The 19,987-nt window shown below is 33.3% G+C and overlaps 3 protein-coding genes across 3 annotated transcripts in view; 2 read left to right on the top strand and 1 right to left on the bottom strand.

Annotated features, from left to right (window-relative positions):
* Window positions 1-5,179: 5,179 nt before the first annotated feature.
* On the top strand, window positions 5,180-6,763 carry LOC111429414 (protein yellow-like). The gene has a single exon (XM_023065326.2). It carries the CDS (start codon window positions 5,419-5,421, stop codon window positions 6,679-6,681), a length of 1,263 nt encoding a protein of 420 aa, XP_022921094.2. The 5' UTR covers window positions 5,180-5,418; the 3' UTR covers window positions 6,682-6,763.
* A 750-nt stretch (window positions 6,764-7,513) lies between these two features.
* Window positions 7,514-13,409, bottom strand: LOC111429412 (uncharacterized). Its single transcript, XM_023065324.2, has 3 exons — window positions 13,237-13,409; window positions 7,957-8,184; window positions 7,514-7,877 (listed from the first exon to the last, which is right to left on the bottom strand). The coding sequence occupies exons 1-3, from the start codon at window positions 13,300-13,302 to the stop codon at window positions 7,611-7,613; spliced, it is 561 nt and encodes a 186-aa protein (XP_022921092.2). The 5' UTR covers window positions 13,303-13,409; the 3' UTR covers window positions 7,514-7,610.
* Window positions 13,410-18,196: 4,787 nt separating this feature from the next.
* LOC111429415 (uncharacterized) overlaps window positions 18,197-19,987 on the top strand; it is a 33,512-nt gene continuing 31,721 nt past the window's right edge. Inside the window, exon 1 of the mRNA XM_071197295.1 lies at window positions 18,197-18,351. Within this exon, the coding sequence (XP_071053396.1) occupies window positions 18,307-18,351 (45 nt within the window). The 5' untranslated portion in view covers window positions 18,197-18,306. The remainder of the gene's footprint in view (window positions 18,352-19,987) is intronic.

Genomic DNA, 19,987 nt, shown 5'->3' with positions numbered 1-19,987 from the left:
GATATTGAAAAACCACTGTAAAAAAATCCCGAACAAGCGCAACCGCGCTTTCTTTTAATGAGTACCAAAAGATCCAAGGGGAATGATAATGCTCAAACGCGCTGCTTGGGACTCAAACGGTTAAATGTTACAACTATTCTAGGAGATTGAAGTCATATAGAGATTCTTTAATGTAGCAAATTAAATGATGAATTGGTCTGAAATATCCTGATACATTGGTAAATTGTAAAGAATTCGTTACAATTCCATACAGCTTTATCGAATTCTCAAAATTATAATTGTTTTGGGATGTTTATACGATCTAAAAGTAATTTTTGTTGAAGATTTTAAAATTAATTGCTTATTTAATAACATATTTCGCAAATTAATTATTTTTGTATCAAGGCAGTAAAGTATGAGGTTTTATTTACGCTGCCTCTTATTACTGACGTACTCTACAGATAGTAGTACAGAGGCTATACAGTTATGTATCCATGTATGTATGTAGTTTCATTTGGGGATTCCGTCACAGTACTATTTGTACATCCCCACTATTTACAGTTCATTCAGGGGTCAGAAAACCAGCCCAAGGTGTTAATGAACGTTAACATAGAACAGAAGATGTTCTTTATGTCCGAAATTTGGGGCCATGGTACCCCAAAAATGGATTCCCTTAAGTACGCGAGGTTGGGACAGTCATAAACAACATCACTTATCGTCTCGTCTTCCATTTCACACCCTCTACAAAGGGGATGTGTTCGCCAGCTTCAGGTAGAACATATGGTTACGTAACCTTGCGGTCAGAGTAGAGCAGAGTTTTCTTTACAAAGACACCTCCTGCAGTCTCATCCCATCTATCGCAAAAAGCTCAATGGGAGATGGAGTTGATCAGCTTTGATGTTGTAACTTTGTGGTACAAACGGTTCAGCCTGTTCGCACCATCGTGTCCCTTATTTTCGGTATGTCCTTTCCGACACTTTATCGTGACGTTGTTATAAACATTAGCCCCCTCAAGTGATTCAATCGATGATGTAGTTCGATGTCTACTAAGCGCTAGTATAGTCTGTCTGCTATTAGTGCAAATTACAACGTTTCTGCCAACTTTTTTGAAGTCGATGATCACATTAGCTGCTATATTTATAGTAGTTATTAGCAGTCGTGGAGTATGACCCTAGCGAAATGGAGAAGGCCTCCAGAATTCTTTCATCCATCAGTGTGATGGTCAGCGTTTTACCTGCGCTAAAGTTGCTCTGGGGTGTCGTCTCAATACCAAAGTGTGGCCTGTTTAAGAAAGTAGGTGTGATGTAGTCTGTGCGAGCTTCAAGGAGGGATTGTTTATGAACAGCCCCACTCCAGAGTTCGTTCTTTACTATTCCCATTTTTACAACCTGCTTATTTATCCACTGATCGTAATCGAAGCAAAGCCATCACGTCCACCTCCCTGATAAAAATATCTAGAGGCAGCACGTTCAGCATAGTCTCGCGATCGTAGGTGTCGATCTCATGGCGTCCGTAATTAACAAGTAAGCCAGCCGTTGCAATTGGTGCTGCAATCTAGCCTTATATGCATGTTTTAGTGTTTAGCACAAAAAATGGTTCCGTGGGCTAGCATGGGTCTTATGAAATTTCCTCATTTGAAAGAATCTGGTACTTCTCATTCATCAATCCAATCTTGTGCTGTAACTTAATTGTACAGTTTTATGATAATATGTTTCTTCTCAATTTTCAGTTAACTTCAGTAGTTAACTAATAATACTACTGACAAGTAAAATATATAAAACTGCGAATGTGATTTGGTTATTCTGGTTTAGATTTGGATATATGTAATTAGAAGAAATTCATGGTTATGAACTTAATTCTAATTCTCGTTTGTTTTTACTTTTTCTGTTATTGTATTTTCGTTATTTTTTAAAGAACTGAAGTAGATCTTACATAAACGCTGTACTGTTAAAAGATTAGGATAGATTTTGGTGCCGACCATTTTTTGAAAAATTGCTTTTTGCATGTGGTAGATTCTTCTAGTTGTACTACTAATTGTAATAAGTAGGTATCAGATAGCGATAATCATTGCGACAGCTATTCTAAATCAGATTTCTTTGTGGTTCTACACTTTTTAGAAGTTTATGATACAATAAATCTGAGCGTGGTTTGGATTCCAATGTCTATGTTTTGGTATTAGGTGAATGCAGTGGCCACAAGTTTCCTGTTATCAATTCAACATTACAATTTAGACTTTCTACAAATAACGCATTTCATAATAACCTTTTAAGGACACTTTATTTTTTAAAATATATAACCATTAGAATTTCTATGTTCTTTTAGCTTAAGCATTGTAGAAAACGCGACGGTACGTTTAATAGTTGACAAGCATTGCAATGTTTTCACAAATCACTAACGCATAAGAAAATTTCTGGGGAGATTTAATACATAATATACCTAATAAAGAAGTTTAATACATAATAAAACATGACACATCAAATTAGACGTGTTTTTGAATAGGTACTTAAAGTGTTTACACAATCTTTTAACTTTATCTTATTTGGTTAATATTTTAACGTCTAAATATTTTCATGTTTGTAGAAAGAAAAGAATCGATATTTTTCTTGTATTATTGTTTACCATAATAATGTCAAGTTAATTAGCTGTTGAGGCTGAATTTAATGACCTCATGTATGGAATATTAAAAGAATGAGTGTTGTCTATTGTTATTTGATGGCAAAAGTAAATTAGCTATAAATAAAAGTAAGCTAAACATTGTAGAAGAAGAAAAAAAATATTTCAGTCATACTTTCATATTAAAATCGAGGATTCTAATTACACATTTGAACTAAATAAAACAAACATATCTCTTTGAAAGATAAAAAGAAAGCTATGTAGCTATTTTATGTTTTGGTACTTGCAAGTACACAAAATTCATCGAGTATCGATACCATCCATAAGTATCGATACTTTGCCCAGCACTAATAAGAACCACAAGAATGGAAGAAAGTGAGAATTCAAGAGAGACAGATGGATGATATGTATAAGAGCTGTGCTCATTGTACAAAGGAGGGATATAAATTTAAAGCCTTCAACAGAGAAGGGCAGAATCAGTATGTATGAGTTGCACTGTAATGTGGACAATATGCGATCATGACAAGCAGTAGAGTGTGTACATTTAAAGAAAGATTTAAAAAGACTGGAGAGAATGATTGACTACGATTGTGAAGAGGTAAAACGGAATGGGTGAATTTCAAAAATAAGATAGGTACAAATGGATGAAGGATACCTTCAAGAGAGTAGAAATGGGGATGGTGTAATTGGTTTGGTGGAGACATGGGTAAATAATTGGAGAAGGATAGAATTAAACAAAGATTGCCAGAGAAGCATGAATCGGACTGTAAATATGTGAAAAACCCAGGAAAACAAGGTGGGATGAGTGATAGAATTATTACTAAAATCAAGGAATGTAGTGAATAGAGAAAAGATAAAGCAGAGACTTACAGTGTATAGGAGAGTGATGAGGGGAGATTAAATGACCTATTGACTCGATTCTTTTTGACTTTTTATTATTGTTGTTAACGTTTATCATTTATTTCTATTATTGTATTAATGTTCTTTTTTTTGTATCAAAGCGTTTGGAGAAATAATATAGAAAAATCGTCTATGTAAAACTATTTCGCATTCAACCAATCATGAACAAGATCATTTTACTCCTAGTTTAAAAACAAGTTCTAGTATTGAAGGGGTGCTAGGATGGAAGGATGCTTGGTAACGCATAAGGGAAGGAGTTTTCCACAAGCTCGGAATAAACATAAGTTGATACTTATAAATTAACAAAAAGGCAGTTATCTGCTTCACATTGGCGATTTTTTTATATAGTTTCGACGGCACTGTAGCAGAAGGGCATTACAGGCGCTACTGTACTTGCCCACTGATAATACAATATATTGGATATATTCTAGGGGACGAGGACGTAAACTCATACTTCAGAAACATAGTTGCCTTTAACACGGCACGATGGGACGAGTTCCTGTTGAGCCTGGAATAGAATGATGCCCACAGTTAGGGTCACACTAGAAAATGTCGACGAATCAGGAACGTGACGTGATCTGGAGTATTGGAACATATTTTATAACGGCATCTTACGAATAAATTGCCAAAGAATACGTCAACGACAGAGTATTAAGACTCACCTGGATAATTGATCGAGAATTAATGCTGACCTCTGGGAAAGCCAAGATGTTATCAAGAACGATTACCAAGTAGGAATAATTAGGACAAGATTTTCAACAACAGTTACCCAAAGCATATTTGTTACACTTAATATCAATAGTGACTGATGTCTGATATCGCTGGGTGAACAGAGTGAGATTAAGCTAAGCAAACTTTTTTCCACTTTTGCCAAAGGTGGGTTGTTATCAATGGTTAATATCAATAAGTTTTGAAGAGAAGCTTCGCAATACACGAATGGACTGGACAGCGCGTTCTCTGGGCCAAAAGTGAATGTGAAAAAACTTGAAACGGTACAAGATAGAGGAGAGATCCTCCGAGAGATGCAAAAAAGTGTTTAACGTTTCTTAGCCATGTTGCAACCTTCTTCACAAACAAGTTCGAAGTGCCACTTTTTCAAAAGACACACGGCTTAACCCGAATGTTTCTAATTGTAGTGCTAGTGTTACTTCTAGCTTTAGCTCAATTTGTATTATTTTACCACCAGAGCTTGATTATGATGATATCTAAACAGGTTGCTGAAGGCGGAGAAGGGATACTTGATCAATTGACATCTCGGCGACACTTGCTCGGATTGTCTCAATCTTGCAGCAGATTCTAGTCTCCGGATGGAATGAAGAGCCTCTCCTCCAATGCCAGCTGCTACCATGCTTTGCTGTTGAGGATCAAGTTAGTATCCTCCAATTTCCGTTAGTAGGAGACAAATGGATTTGATGACATTTAAACCGAAAGAAGAAAAAGGGGATTGAATCCCCGACTAGAAAGAAGACTTTCTCCCCTCTATTCCAGTTCGTGTTCTTATAATTAAGCATCTATATTATCTATATCTATATTCCTCTAGCCTGTCACTAACCGGCCAATTAAATCTATTAGTCTACCCATTGATTTCTAATAAATAATAAAAGAAAATATAAATAGTATTAAGAACCATCAGAATCAACATTTTTACTTTATAAAGTAATTTATTCAAATTTTTACATCTTTGTTAACCTCCTTATTTTCACCTCAATTTGCCAAGAACCACCACTAACTGATAAATTATGCCGAAAATAAATCGTTTCTAACGATTTCAAATTGGCTTAATAATCTCACCTACTTCCTTCCAATTACCTACTTTCGATTTCTAAGATTAGATCTCCAATTAAAAGGGCACATAAATCCGAGTTTTTCGATCAAACGCGATCATTTGCCGTTTCGACTTCTTGATTTCAGTTTTAACTTGTAACGATGGATGTTTCCAAACCGTCAGTTTCCAATTTGTGTCGTTATCTTAGTTTTCTCTTCGTCGCTTATTGTGTGAACGAATCAAACGAGAACGCAAGACTTCAACGAAAACGCGGAGTGGAAAGATTTGAAGTGATTTACGATTGGAATTACGTTAATTTTACTTGGTTGAATGCTGACGATTATAATTTGGCGATTATTAACGGAAAATACATTCCCGCGAATAATGTAATCAGCAACGTAAAGTTTTATAGAGATAAAATGTACGTTGCATTGCCAAGATTGTTTAAGGGAACCCCGGTTACTTTAGCGGTGATGACGAATTCGGGCAAATATGAAAATAATAAGTTATTGAAACCTTATCCGAGTTGGAAAATGAATTCGTTGGATCATTGTGCTGCGTTACAAAATGTTTATAGTATGGAAATTGATAAATATGGAGTGATGTGGGTGTTGGATGGTGTTAGAATTACGAATGGGACTAAATGTCCGCCGAAATTGGTTCTTTTGGATTTAAAACGACAGGGAAATGTTGTTCGTTACTTTGATTTTCCCGAACATCTTTCATCAGTTTATGGTGGATTTCTAACTGATTTGGTTATTGATGAAGCTGATGGGGGATTCGCTTACATAACAGAAAGCAGTGATCACGACCCTGGAATAATTGTTTATTCTAAACATCTTGATAAAGCTTGGAAAATTAGAGATAGATCGATGTTTGCTGAAATCACAGCTTCAAATTTCGTCGTTGAAGGTAATCAAAACTCGAAACTTCAAAACATAAACGGCATAGCTTTATCACCAGTTCCCAAAAATCCTAACCAAGAACGATTAATTTATTACACCCCGTTGATTGGAGTTAACATGTTTGCGATAAGCAATAAACTCTTAAAAAATCAAGTTTTAATGCGAGGTGATGTTTGGAGAAGGGGGATTAAGTATATTGGAAAAAGGGAAGGTGTTAGTGATCGAATGATGATTGATAACGAAGGAAATATGTATTATGGAATACTAAATCTTTATGGTATATGTAAATGGAATATTTTTGAACCGTTTATTACATCCAAAATGATTATTCACGATCAAATGGAATATATTTGGCCCGCTAGTTTTGGGATGGATAATAGTGGGAATTTATATGTTTTATCTAATTCTTTAAATAAATTTTTGCAATCTAAACCACCGAAAAGTAGCGATAAATCTATTATTAAGGTATCTCGATTATATACTGGAACTAGAAGTTATTTGTATAAGAATTCTAGATAAATAATATTAGTATTACTTTCTTCTAAACAGTCTTCATTGTAGTTGGATAAAAAATTGTTTAACTTTTTAGTATCATTTAGATAATAACGCGTACTTTTATTTTAATTATTATGTACAGCTAGGTTTCCAAATTATTTTTAGTTTGAGAAATTTGTATATTAAAAAATAATTAAGCAATAAAAATTTAAACATCTTAATTACTTTTGATTAAATACAATAACCTGATATTCTATTTATACAATCCTAAACGAATAAATTTCATCAAGATTCAAATTTAATTAATTTACTAGCGCAAGCTGTTCGTGGATGTAATTCATTTACTAGATTGAGGTAATCGATTATGGCGAACTGTAGGCGCCGCAGATACGGAAGCCAACTTGGAGGTAGCACGTGAAACCGTCGAGAAAAAAGAGTAAAACGGGTTAAGTGGTGAGTAAATTGCCTTGGTGCTCATTTCGTACCAGCAGAATCTAATTAGGAATAATCGTCCAGCAACTAATCATAGGTGTTATGAAAACCCTAGCTTGGATTTACTCGCTTACTTAATCTTACATGAAGAATGTCCTCGATGAATTGAAAATAGAAGAAAATATTAATATGTAAAGTAAGAAAATATTTTAAAGAACATCTTAATAACTAGTACATGCATTGAATTAATTCTAAAATAAATTTAGTTATAGTAACAACTCGTGATAGCAATAACCTCGAATCTAGTGAATTGAGCGCATATACGGAAGGTGAAAGTTTTTGGTAAATAGAAAATGTTGCATATGGTTTTACCGTTCGAGGTTATAAAACGGAAAACGGGTCACATACTAAAACAACTATCACAGAAATTTAGAACGTTTTATTTAGACAATTATTTACAGTTTACACGCACGAAACTCAAAAGCCAATAAATTAAGTTCGAAATTACGTAATACGCTAGTTTAGTAGTGAGAGTATTGTGCTGGATAATATTGCTGTTGTGGTTGTTCTTGATAATGTTGCTCTTGTTGTTCCTCTACTTTCTTTTTTGGGAAATACGGATTCTTTTCCGGATCAAGATTCAATCTGTAATGACTTTGTGCTTCCTGACAATTAACATTGTACCACCAATCGCAAGTAAACTCGGCTTGATTGAAAATTGTTCCGTTGGTACAAAGAAAAGTAGCTCCTTTTTCACCTTCTCTACCATCATGACACACATGATAAACCTTAAAAACATATCAAAATTAAAATTATAATCTTTACTAGAATTGGAAGAAAAAAAAAAATTAAGATATTGAGACTAACTTGGCAACCAGTTTCAACATCCGCATACATCCCTGGATGGGCTGGCACGTTATGGCAGGAAAAATGAGTTGGTGGAGCTACGTGAAAAATTGGATAGTCAACTCCTGGTTTTCCCGGGATTTTTGAAAAATCTTGTTTTTCTTCCTTTTCGCGTTGACGCAGTTTTTTAGGTGCATATTCGACTTGTTGTTGACTTGGATAAACAGCGTACTGAACTCCATAATCGTTCTAAAAACATATTATATTAAAGCATCAAATTTTATCACAGAAAGGGATAGAACAAAATTTTGACAGATATTGAACATATTCTTTATTCTATCTTCTATTCTATTAGCTGGAGTATATTGTTAGAATACATAATGACGAGGATGCTGAATAGTAAGTAGTTTATGATCAGATTCAAAATTAAACTTATATCTATAAGCATTCTTAATGAACAATATTAACAAAATCTAATTTTTGGAAATGTGTTGCTTTATTAATTAAATCGATTTATGTTAAAGATGTTTTTCCTCGATATTCTCACATTGTCCAAAAAGGAAGTTTAACGGCATTTTCGTTGCTTTCAGATAACGAAGTGATTTTACATTCACATCTGCTCTTTTAAAGAATTCCGATGGTTTTAAGTTGTCGTGCTTTAAATCAAAAAGACTTGACTTCTACCTACAAACAGCAGGAGAATGGTCGGAATCTCAACATCTAAGTGTTGTTTGAGGAAGATTCAAATGCAATGGTAATAATGTGTGATGAAGCTTATTTTAGCAAACAAACAAAACTTTGTTGTGCTGGAGAATCAATTAGTAGTGAAACAAAATTGTTTACACTTAAGTTGTGATGATAGAGAATCAGGTGACAGAAAATTCAAAGTTATCATAAAATTCTGGAAGACCAAAATGGTCAAAACTGGTTTTACTAGGAATGGAATATCTATCTGATTAAAATATTTGATTTTTAATAAAATTTGTCGAATGGTCACAGTAAATTAAGTCTAATAAAATGAAAAAATTTTAAGATTTTAAAAAAATACTAGGAAGAATCAAGGAAATTATTACTATTTTTACCAATGAAGTTTTTGTCCATAAAAATGTTACCACGTCATAGAGACGAAGAATTGAAAAATCTTCCGACATTAGAAAACAACTTGTTAAATTTTTAAGTAATAATTTCAAATTATTCTAAGATCAGGAAAAAGTCACATATTTTAAGTGTTGCTGCTTTTGAACATATATATATGTATATAGGAAACTGTACGGTGGTTGTGTTTAGCCAAAAGTATTAGTTAGCCAACCCAATTCCAGTTTGAAGTTCCAATTTCCCAAAATCCTGCATCTAATTTGAATAAACAATATGTTAATCTTTCATCTTTGAACAATAGCATGGTGGTATAGGACACCATTCGAAAATACAGGAAAATCAGGTGTCCAAAGTTCCTTCCATAATAAGATGCAAAAAAATTGGATGCAATTAGGAATCTTGTGAGGAGGTAAAATAAAAGAAAGTTAATTATCTGGTTCAAACAGATAGCTTTAACCGTGGAATATAATATAGGCACTGCAAAAAGTGGCGTGATAAACTTCAAGGTAGCCGGTTATCGCTATACTGAAGAAAATGTCCATGTTCAATAAGTCCAAAAGTGGCGTCAGTGAACATTTTGAAAATTGCTGACTAATGGGTCAAACCGGGAAATTTATTATACTAATAAATTTCAGTTTGGTGATCCTCTTTATAGATTATTATGGCGTTACCAAAAAGTATTTATATATGCTGAAACAATTGACGTAAAAGTTCCAGAAACTTGGAAGCCTGGTGGAGTCGTTCTTGAATAATGAGTGCGCCAATTTATGAAACATGTAGAGATCTACAAATTTTGATAATTCGAAAAACAATGTTGAGATGCACGAAAGGTTTGGGTTGATTCCTTCTATTAGAATTAGAAATTTACATGAAACTTATTCAATAAAATAAGCTATGCTTCCGCAGAAATAGGAAAGTTGCTCAAATGACTGTTGCGATAACTGTAAAGGCAGCCATACTCCGTTAAAGGTTATCTTTCTAAAAATGTATTTTCAAAAAACTTTTGAAATATCTTCATCATCTCATATCCCATGTTTAGTCCTTTTGAAAAGGCGTAAAAGCTAGAATAGTTATGGTAAGTTTTCCGCCTTACAAGCTCCAACTTACAAACAATAATAGTTAATGAATGGTGGTAAGTTATTAGACTTATAGTGATGAAAGGAAGAAAAATAATGTTATAATAAGAGATAAAGAGATTTTCTAAGTGGAAATTACTTATTTCGACCTGACTCCTGAACGATATTCCATCCGGTACAAATTGAACTTTTCGGAATGCCATTTTACAGCTCCACTTTATCTCAGATACCGACAAAGTTGTACGTAATTGAAATTCTAAGATACGTTTCCATCGTCTTTTTGTTAAGATTATCTGATGGATAGGTGTAACCATAGCAACAATCCCTTGAATAGCTCAACCATATGATGATAATAGCGGTTCATTAAAAACAAAGTTTTCTGTTTTCCGAATATTGAAAGCTAAGAAAGATATGATCAATCGAAATAATTCTTTTATTCTTTCTGTTGATACTACATATATTAAGTGCAGGTAGGTTATAAGTGAAACAGGATCTCGAATAGATAATATTCAGCATTGTTATTTCCTTTTTGTCAATTTTGGACATCAAAATGAAATAATAAACACTGCCGTTGCAAAAGATATTGGCATATTTGCTGTAAGTAATAAACGTGGATGGATCCCACTACTTCAGAAAATCAACTAAGAGAGATTACTCCAATTGGACAATTATTAAGTTGCATTGTGTGCAGAACAATCCGATAAGGATGGCATCTCAAATTTATAGGTTTACATTCTGCCAAAAGTATAATTTAGGATTAGTGTTTAATTTGCGGAAAGTTTAGAAAATTGAGGAGTACAGTACACATATTTGCTGAGGAATGTGCAAGAGAACGTGGGATAAAAATGTTCAAATAGTTAAAAACTGGAAATAAAAGAAACACGTTGGAAATAATGGAACAACATTTTCTGGAAAAAAAAGCGCACCAGTGTGTATGTTAAGGTAATGTGCACACTTACCGAAGACTTAGCCGACATAACGCTTTTGGGGAAGTTCGATTTCTACAGAACTCAGATGGGGAATATCCTAAACCGTAAAGAAAACCATCTATTTGATATAAAACCATTTAAAATGCATGAACGATAGAAAATTGTCAAGTTTTGACAATTACAAAAACACCCTAGTTGGAATTGAGTGGGTGAGGGTGCATTTATTCTAAGCAACCAATTTTCCTTATAGTAAATATGTATTTTTTTTTTGTATATATATATTTTTTAATAATATGTAATTCACTTCTATCAAAATCGAAAGACAATGTGTACATTTTCCGGTAAATACCGACATATCCCGAAATATGCACCCTCTGGAGCCTGATACTATAATTTTTAATGTCCAAGCTGCTGAATAAGATAATCGTTAAGGTTCTTTGGAATTACTTCTCTTTTTTCGATGATATTAGATCTAATAGTAAACAGGACTAATCGTTATGTAAATCAGAAGAATCACCACGTAACAAAAGGAAATCAGAAATAAAAGCATAAGCCTAGGTGTATTAGTTACAGCATTACTACTTAATGTTGAGAAGATGAATTGCGTTCACGAAGCATGATACCATACTTTGATCAGCTTGGCTGTAAACAGTTTATGCATGGGAAACCCTTGCAATATGGACATAAACTGACAGTAAGGGCGGGGTTGATACGGCTCAAACCCAAGTCGCATTGGGTTTGAGCCGTATCAAGCAAGTCAAGCAAGTCGTATCAACATGGTTTCTGCTGTAGTTTTGGAATATGCCCACGTTTTAAAGAAAGAATTGTCCTAATGAACAATTATACCTTTTTGTGATAATTTCTGTTCTACCTTGTCCCTATTGGATCTTTTATCTAATAATAAGCAATACAAGCTATTTCTTTGATGGATTCGAAAAAAATTTTGAATGAGCCAAGGAGATACCACAATTAGGAAAATGTTCATGGCAAAAATATAATCGTTTTTAAATGGCATGACGATAGTATTGTTATTTTGTGATCTAATTCAGCAACAGTGAATTCAGTTCATTCTGCAAAAAGATATACCAATAGCATACCAATATGGATATCCATATTAGAAAGAAGAAGAATATGGTTGTCGACAAATATGATCAAAATTTGAGTCTTTATCGTACATCTATCATGGGGAGAAAGGTGGAGTTTCCCTCTTAAAGTCTATTGTATTGAAATTTAGTCCACAACGTCTTCCAATTACAGAGGAGAGATGGTGAAGCATTAGATTTACGCTAAAATTTAGAAGAAGACTTAGCACAACTCTTCTAGCGCAGTGTAAAAATGATTTCCATTAATAATCCATTATCATTAGAAGACCGCAAGATGTTTAAAGTGTAAAAAAGAGCCTACATGTGAAGTGCTTCCTTTAAATAATGTTTAGTTTTTTTGCAAAATTTGTCTAGAAAGTTTATTTTATTCCGGAAATACGCATTTGTTTACTTTTCTATGCAATAAAAGTTACATCTAAGAAATTATCTCAATTTTGCATTTCAAAATGTACAAATTTTTTAGTTTCAAAAATAAGTTAGACGTTCGTGAAGCAATTTTTAAAAATAGATTTTGGAAACAATTCACTTCCTATTTCTCGCTTCAACAATTACGTCTTAACCCTTTCAGTCACGACTTTTTATTTGTCGTGATCGTCGTGATAAAATTATTAAATTTGGTATACATATACCTATATATACTTATTTTTTTTTCTTAATTTTTGACATTTTTTTTGAAATTTCGAAAAAATTAAGAAAAAATGGAAAAGTGGACCGTTGTGTAGATCTTTAAACTGATTGGGAGTATTATTTCACACGAGTGTAGTACTTAAATTTAAAAGAATTTCTTGGAAGTTTGCTCAAATTTCATGCCACCTGTATAAGAATTTTTGTAAAGCAATAATTATATCACTTCCAGATCACTAGACCGTGAAAATAATTTTGCTACTTGGTTTTGGTTCATGGGTAATTTAAGGGGAAAATGATGATGTAATTGAAATCGTTTCTGCAAAATTACTTGGTGTTATTTAAAATGATTTTAAAACACTTATTAGTGTAACATTTTATCATATAACATTTTTAATAATGATGCAACAATATAAAAAATTTTCAATAAATATTAAACCTTTTTTGGATAAAACTTAATATTAATATACTTACAATATTTATGGCATAAACACCAAAAATTCCTAAGATCAAAGCAAAACCGACACACAATAAATGCATTTTCTCGGCACGTTCGAAACAACTCTCTTCGAGATCTAAAGTCGTTCCAAACCAAACTCTAAAGTTGACTTTCGCCGGGTTTGGGGTCTACTACAGTACGCCCATTTTTACGACAACCTTTTGCTCGTACTTTTCAACCATTTCGTAATCCAAAACTGGTTAAGTAACGAGAAAGACGGAAAATGGAGCGCATTTGTCGCTTTTGCGGCAATAGAGCGTGTTGAGTAATATATGTGCGAACCTTTAGGGTACAATGAAAGGAAGTCGGTTGTTAAATTATTTTTTTTTATAATCCTTGGGATAGAGTTTTAATTTGGTTCTATTGTCAAGGTGCTTATTAGAAGTAATTTTGAGAAGTAGATTTTTGATTTGTAAATTGTATACATTTCTTTCGATTAAGATAATAATTTATGACTGGTATTGTGAAATTATGTGATAATTATAATTTGTATAATTTTAATGTATAGGCTGAGTCTATAGCGCGGGGACGGAAGATAGGGGCTTTACTGTTGAAAATTAAAAAAATGTTTTTATCTCATCATATATTGCCATCAAAGCTGCATCGATTAAATAAAAAAAATCGACTATTGCAGTATCGTGCTCGAACTTAATTTTTTTAAATGGAACCCTATGTATCTTTTACATATGCTGATTAGCTGCCTTAAATGTTACAACTGCATACCTTGTTTTCAAATTTTGAATGCAAGGTTGCCAAGTTATTCATTATTTTGTGAAAATTTTTGAAAAGTCATGTGTACACTTAAAATTCGTTATTAGCATTATTATCAAATATTGAAGATTGCAATTTGGCATGTCGATAAACAAAGCTTGGGTCATTCCAACACCGCTAATTTTGGTTGCTATTGGATGTGATTATACAGGGCGTTTACCAGAAGCGATTAATTAATACTTACTTTTAGAGCCAATCTCTTTGATCGGGATTCCGAATTATATTGTGAGGTGGAGATCTGGAAAACCTAGGATCTACTAATTTTGGTAGTACACATTTGAAATATAAATTTTTAAAATTTTTTTGCATATTTTCCCATAATGCTCGTTGTTTTTGGATCTACAAAACGCAAATTGATCATTTACAGAAAACATTTTCTTTATACAGGGTGTCTCAGCGAGACCGGTCATTAGACGTTTCTGGGGTTCTAGCCAAGCAAAAAATTTGAGAATGCAGACTTAAGTATTATCAATTACGTTCTCTTCATCTAAAATATTTTCAGATTTCTAGCACTTCCGGTTGTACCGGAAGTCGCCACCTACTTTATTTTTTTAAGTGGAACACCCTGTATATTTTTACATATTTGAATTTGTCTGTTTTGAAGGTTTATAAATAACTTTACTTTTTGCAATTTGAACCAGCAATTCTCGAGTTATTCGAATTTTTCTAGAAAAATTTGCTCCAGCGGACATTTGTTCAAAAAATCATAGAACACTCAATTTTTCAGATATCAATTTAGGATTCAGAACATGCTTAAACAACATAATGGAGTATGTTTTGGTGCCGAGAACGGCTGTCTAGATCGTTTGGTCACTTTACTATGATACGTTAACTTTTCGAAATTTGGAAGCACCATAACTTCATTTTTTTAAATGGTACCCCCCATATTTTATTACTTAGTCGTCTTCGGCGTCTCATTTTACATCTTTTATATTCCATATGTCCTATGCCTAACATTAATAGTTTGAGAAATAATTAGGGTTTTTTGAAAAATGCTCACATATCATATGGATATTAACCTAGTGTGCCATGGAAAACAAATGTTTAAAGACTTAACTGATAAACGTCAAAGTCTAATTTAGGTTGTTTGATGCTTGTGAGTCTAAAACCAGTTAAAATGGATATTAATAACGTAAATAATGTTTATACAAATGAAGAAATCCATAATTTATTTTTTGTGCACGAAAAGTGCGACAAAGTTCTTAGTAGAACTTGCAGAATGTTTAATGAAAATTATCCACATTTATCTCCGATGACAAAAGGTAAATTTAAAGGAATAGAAGCAAATTTTGTGCATTTACGAATTAATCACGTGTTAAACTGACCAAAAAATGTAGTAGATAATGCAACGGAAGAGGTGAATACCTTGGCTTATTTCGAGCCCAGTCCCAACACCTCAATTCGAGCTGCCAAAGAAGATCTGGGAATCATACTACGAACTTTGTCGCTCTTTCATGCAAAAAAAATAAATTAAGAATTTCTTGATTTGTGTAAATATTACTTTCGTTATTGGTATCGATTTTAACTCGTTTTAGTACTAATATTAAGGGACATAACAGATAATTATTAGCTCACATGCATCAAGTGACGTAAACAAGTGAGTCTTTGACAAGAACTCATTGAGAAGGCTTGTTTTTCATGGCACACTAGGCTAAATATCCATATGATATGTGTGCATTTTTCAAAAAACCCTAATTATCTCCCAAACTATTAATATTAGGTATGGGTCATATGGGATATAAAAGATGTATAATGAGACACCGAAGACGATTAAAAAATAAAATATGGGGGGTGCCATTTAAAAAAATGAAGTTAAGGTATTTCCAAATTTTGAAAAGTTAACGTGCCATAGTAAACTGATCAAACGTTCTAGACCGCAGTTCTCGGCACCAAAACATACTCCATCATGTTGCTTAAGCATGTTCTCAATCCTAAATTGATATCCCAAAAATGGAGTGTTTTCTGATTTTTTGAACAAATGTCTGCTGGAGCAGATTTTTCTAGAAAAATTCGAATAACTCGAGAACGACCGAATCAAATTGCAAAAAGTAAAGTTATTTATAAACCTTGAAAACAGACAAATCCAAATATGTAAAAATATACAGGTGTTCCATTTAAAAAAATAAAGTTGGTAGCGGCTTCCGGTATAACCGGAAGTGCAAGAAATCTGAAAATATTTTAGACGAAAAGATCGTAATTGATAATACTTAAGTCTGAATTCTCAAATTTTTATTTTCGCCAGAACCCCAGAAACGTCTAATGACCGGTCTCGCTGAGACACCCTGTATAAGAGTAAGTACCTTCTAACAGGCGAAATTTTTCTTTGTCCACCTCCCGTCCACTTAAATGAAGTTTTTTTTTTATTTCACCTCTTTCAGTGAGAGAAGCATTTAAAGAGATATATTTTAAAGAGATTGATTAAAGAGATAGATTTTCAAAACTCGATTTTCTACGGTATACAAAATATGGACTTATTAAATTACATTTTAATGTTTTATAAGTTGCTACTATTACCCTTTGCTCTATAGCCTCCTCCACCGTCATATCCCTTGCAGTATAAGGACACTTTATATGAAATTTTTGCCAATTTTTAACAAGATCGTCAGGATTAGCAGCCAAAAAATACTCTTCGCCCTTACCTAAACAAAATATTACATATAACTATATTATTGTAGGTTGTAAGCACCTTACCTATAAGCAAACCACACTTTTCAACAACCAAACTAGTTTTAGTACAAAACTCTGCTTTTGGGATGGTCTCACATTCTCTTCCATAATTATTTGGTTTTGATTCAGTGGTTTTTCTATACAAAAGAGCTTTTATAGTGTTTTTCCGAAATTTGACGCTGTCAGCTGTTTTCGACGTTCTTTTAGCCACAAGGGATTCGAACTTTGGCCGCTGGTGGATATTTCCACCACAGAACTTTCCCCAGCAGTTTTTTTTTAAGTAAAATTCATCAGAAAACTTTTCCTCTGACATGTTTGTAATGGCAGGATCGTAGGATCTTTTTCCCCGTAATTTTCGTCTGCAAAGGCAGGAGGTAGACGGTTTTTCTTCCGCGGTGTATCTCGATGTCTGTTTATTATTCTCTTCTTCAACATATATTTTTTGGTAATACTGGAAGTTTTTTTACTTAAGGCATTGTGTAAGACCTCGTAATAATTTCTGGCATTACTGTGTGATATGCCAGTAGCTTTACATCTCATTTCATACGAATTTCGCAAACTAAAATTAATTCTTTTGCCACCAATAAATTTACATACAATGGAATTGCATGATTCGGCAGAATTATTAGTCATGTTGAGGATGGGGCTGTAGGCAATATATTCTAATCTATGTAAACATGACTTTAAGCCTTGAAAAACATTCGACCACATCAGGAACTAAATTTTTTTTTGTGGGTTTTGGACCTGTGCGATAATACACATCATATTTTTCGTGGTTACCAAAAATGTGATGTAGACTATTTAATATGTCCTTTTTTTTAGTGAAGTTACTTTCTGTGGCAAGTCCTCACTAGAATCCGACGCTCGGTGTCTCATTGGTTTTATAACTGCAATTCGAAACCGCAAAATATTCGCTTTTATAGATTGACGAATTGCAATTGGTACCGTTGCTTCGTGGTCTTTTACTTATTTCGCGGATTTTATTGCAGCAATTTTTGAGCAAGTGATTTCTGCATTCAATGTTATGAACCCGCCGATTTCCGTAAGGCCTGCTTCCACTAATTTTTCCATGATGCTGGTATACCATCACACTTGGCTCTGAAAATCATTTCATTTATTATCTGTACTCTATCTGACTCTCCCTGTATGTTGACAGAAAAAGTAGTCATGTTGTAAATTCATTATTTTTTTGATCATAATTTGAACATTATTTCAATCATTATTACAACTCTATTTTAACTTGGCAACTAGTTGAACGTGCTGATGCAGTGATATGCAACACTCGTTTTTCATTGCATTGTACGTCACGCCGGCGCCTACGAATTGAAAATCAATAGAAGTTGCCGTTGTTGCCACACCTTTAAAAGAACATCAAAATAAAATATAGTTAATGTCGTCACTGCTAGTTGGTTATTTTTGATCCTATCTCTTCACCAAGAACCCATTGGTTCACGACAATCCTACAAAATGCAATTGTTACTCACATTTTTATTATATATCTATTTTCGTATTTGAAAAGCAAACATATAGTTCACCGCTATAAATAAAATACGGGTATATAAGGTGTTTTGAATCATTTACGCTTACATTTCATTTTAGGTCTACGTATGAATAGATGGAATAACAACCCCGAAGAAATTTTAACAAAAAAGGTAAGCTGATGTCATTCAAATAATATTTTTTATTTGAAATTTATAAACCTGTGCTTAAACAAGCCAAGTTAACATCATGCATACTTTATTACCATCATACACATTTCGTTTGGGTAACCGTCGATTTCAGCAAGTTCGTGTAAATTATAATCATTATTTACATAAATTTTATCCCGGGCCAACAAAGTACTATGCAAGTAACAAAGTTTTTGAAATTATTATGTGTGTCTGCACATTCCGCATTGTTAAAAAATCAAAATATTGAAATTAATGATAATCATGCGCCGTCTGATGTAAATACTGCCTTGTACCTAAATAGCATCACGCGATCTCCCGCTTCCTGCTGAATTCCTTTTGAATTCTCATGCGGGCCTGTGATTATGCCCATGTAATATTCCTTAAAATTACTATTTTTATGCGCGTCTTCTACGGAATGTGGTGATAGAATCGAAAATAAATATCTTTTATTTTTGTAGCAAACTTTTTGAGTATGTAAAAATACTCGAAAATCGTATTTATAATATAGCGATGAAAATGAATTGATGACAATTTTTGGAAATCAAAAATTAATTATACGCAGAGTAAAAAGAACTTATTCTTTGTTTCGGTTATGTTCTTATTGTGAAACCCACAACGTTAATTATGCCGACCGTCGAGATTGAAGCCACATCATCTCTTAATAAAAAAGCAGACGAGGGAGAGTTGTGTGGGCCCCCGAAAACCACATAGGTAATTTATTTGTCGTTACGGCAAAGAAATGACGGCCCCGTCCAAAAATCCTTACAGCCCGCGGAAACGAGATGCATAATTCATTTACGTGTCCGAATTAACGTGCTTCACGGGACCCTTGGGCGTTTTCTAATGCACGGCATTTCAACGGTGACGGGTCGGTGGCATCCAAAAAACCGTGAACTGCGAACGCCTCCCGGCAATGAATTTAATAAGCCACCGTCGTATTTTTTTCGGAAATCACCGAAATAGTACCTTCGGGCCATCTCCTACTGAATTTTATTTTCGATGTTTATGTATAAGGAATATTATGTATAATACTTAATTAACATAAACGCTACTGATATTTTATACAATATTTTTAACGCAAACGTTTTTTCATTTTGCAAGAATGTATTTTAAGTTAACTAGAATGTGTGAATATTTTCGTTTACTTTTTATATTTTTATTTTAGCGTTTAAATTTTCTAAGCAACAGTTGTAACAGGATTGTGTAAAGTTGCCTATAATAACGGCGTTAATGTTCTCAGTAAGTATTAACAAACAGAAAAATTTTAGATGGGATGAAAATATTTCAAACCGATTTTGTCTCTCAGATATTCTTCATAAAACGAATAATCTTTGAAAAAATTGTTAATAAAGTAAACACTAATTGTTAAGCTGTTAGTTTATCAATCGAAAATTGAAATGAATTATTTATGAAAAAATTTTGACATGCTTTGCAAATTTTTCCAATTTTTTTCGTGATGTTTAACTACCAGTGTTTTTTTGAGGCTGTTATTAAGAGTTAGAGTGTTTTGAGTAATTATTCAAGTTAATTTACTAAAAATGTAGCTGTATTCTAATGCGGAAATGACAGATATACGTTGTGTACATCCTAAAGCTACAGCCGAAAGCTATAGCCTAAA

This window comes from Onthophagus taurus, chromosome 1 (genome assembly GCF_036711975.1).
Source record: "Onthophagus taurus isolate NC chromosome 1, IU_Otau_3.0, whole genome shotgun sequence".
Classification (NCBI taxonomy): domain Eukaryota; kingdom Metazoa; phylum Arthropoda; class Insecta; order Coleoptera; family Scarabaeidae; genus Onthophagus; species Onthophagus taurus.
The sequence above is the reverse complement of the archived record's forward strand: the minus strand, read 5'-3'. Positions and strand labels throughout refer to the sequence as shown.

Bases quoted from the DNA above. Each gene is read 5' to 3' on its own strand.
- LOC111429412 (XM_023065324.2), bottom strand. From the start codon at position 13,302: ATGCATTTATTGTGTGTCGGTTTTGCTTTGATCTTAGGAATTTTTGGT. The intron at 8,185-13,236 runs GTAAGTATATTA...ATATGTTTTTAG, and splicing joins GTGTTTATGCCATAAATATT to AACGATTATGGAGTTCAGTA. The intron at 7,878-7,956 runs GTTAGTCTCAAT...TATGTTTTTAAG, and splicing joins ATGTTGAAACTGGTTGCCAA to GTTTATCATGTGTGTCATGA.
- LOC111429414 (XM_023065326.2), top strand. From the start codon at position 5,419: ATGGATGTTTCCAAACCGTCAGTTTCCAATTTGTGTCGTTATCTTAGT.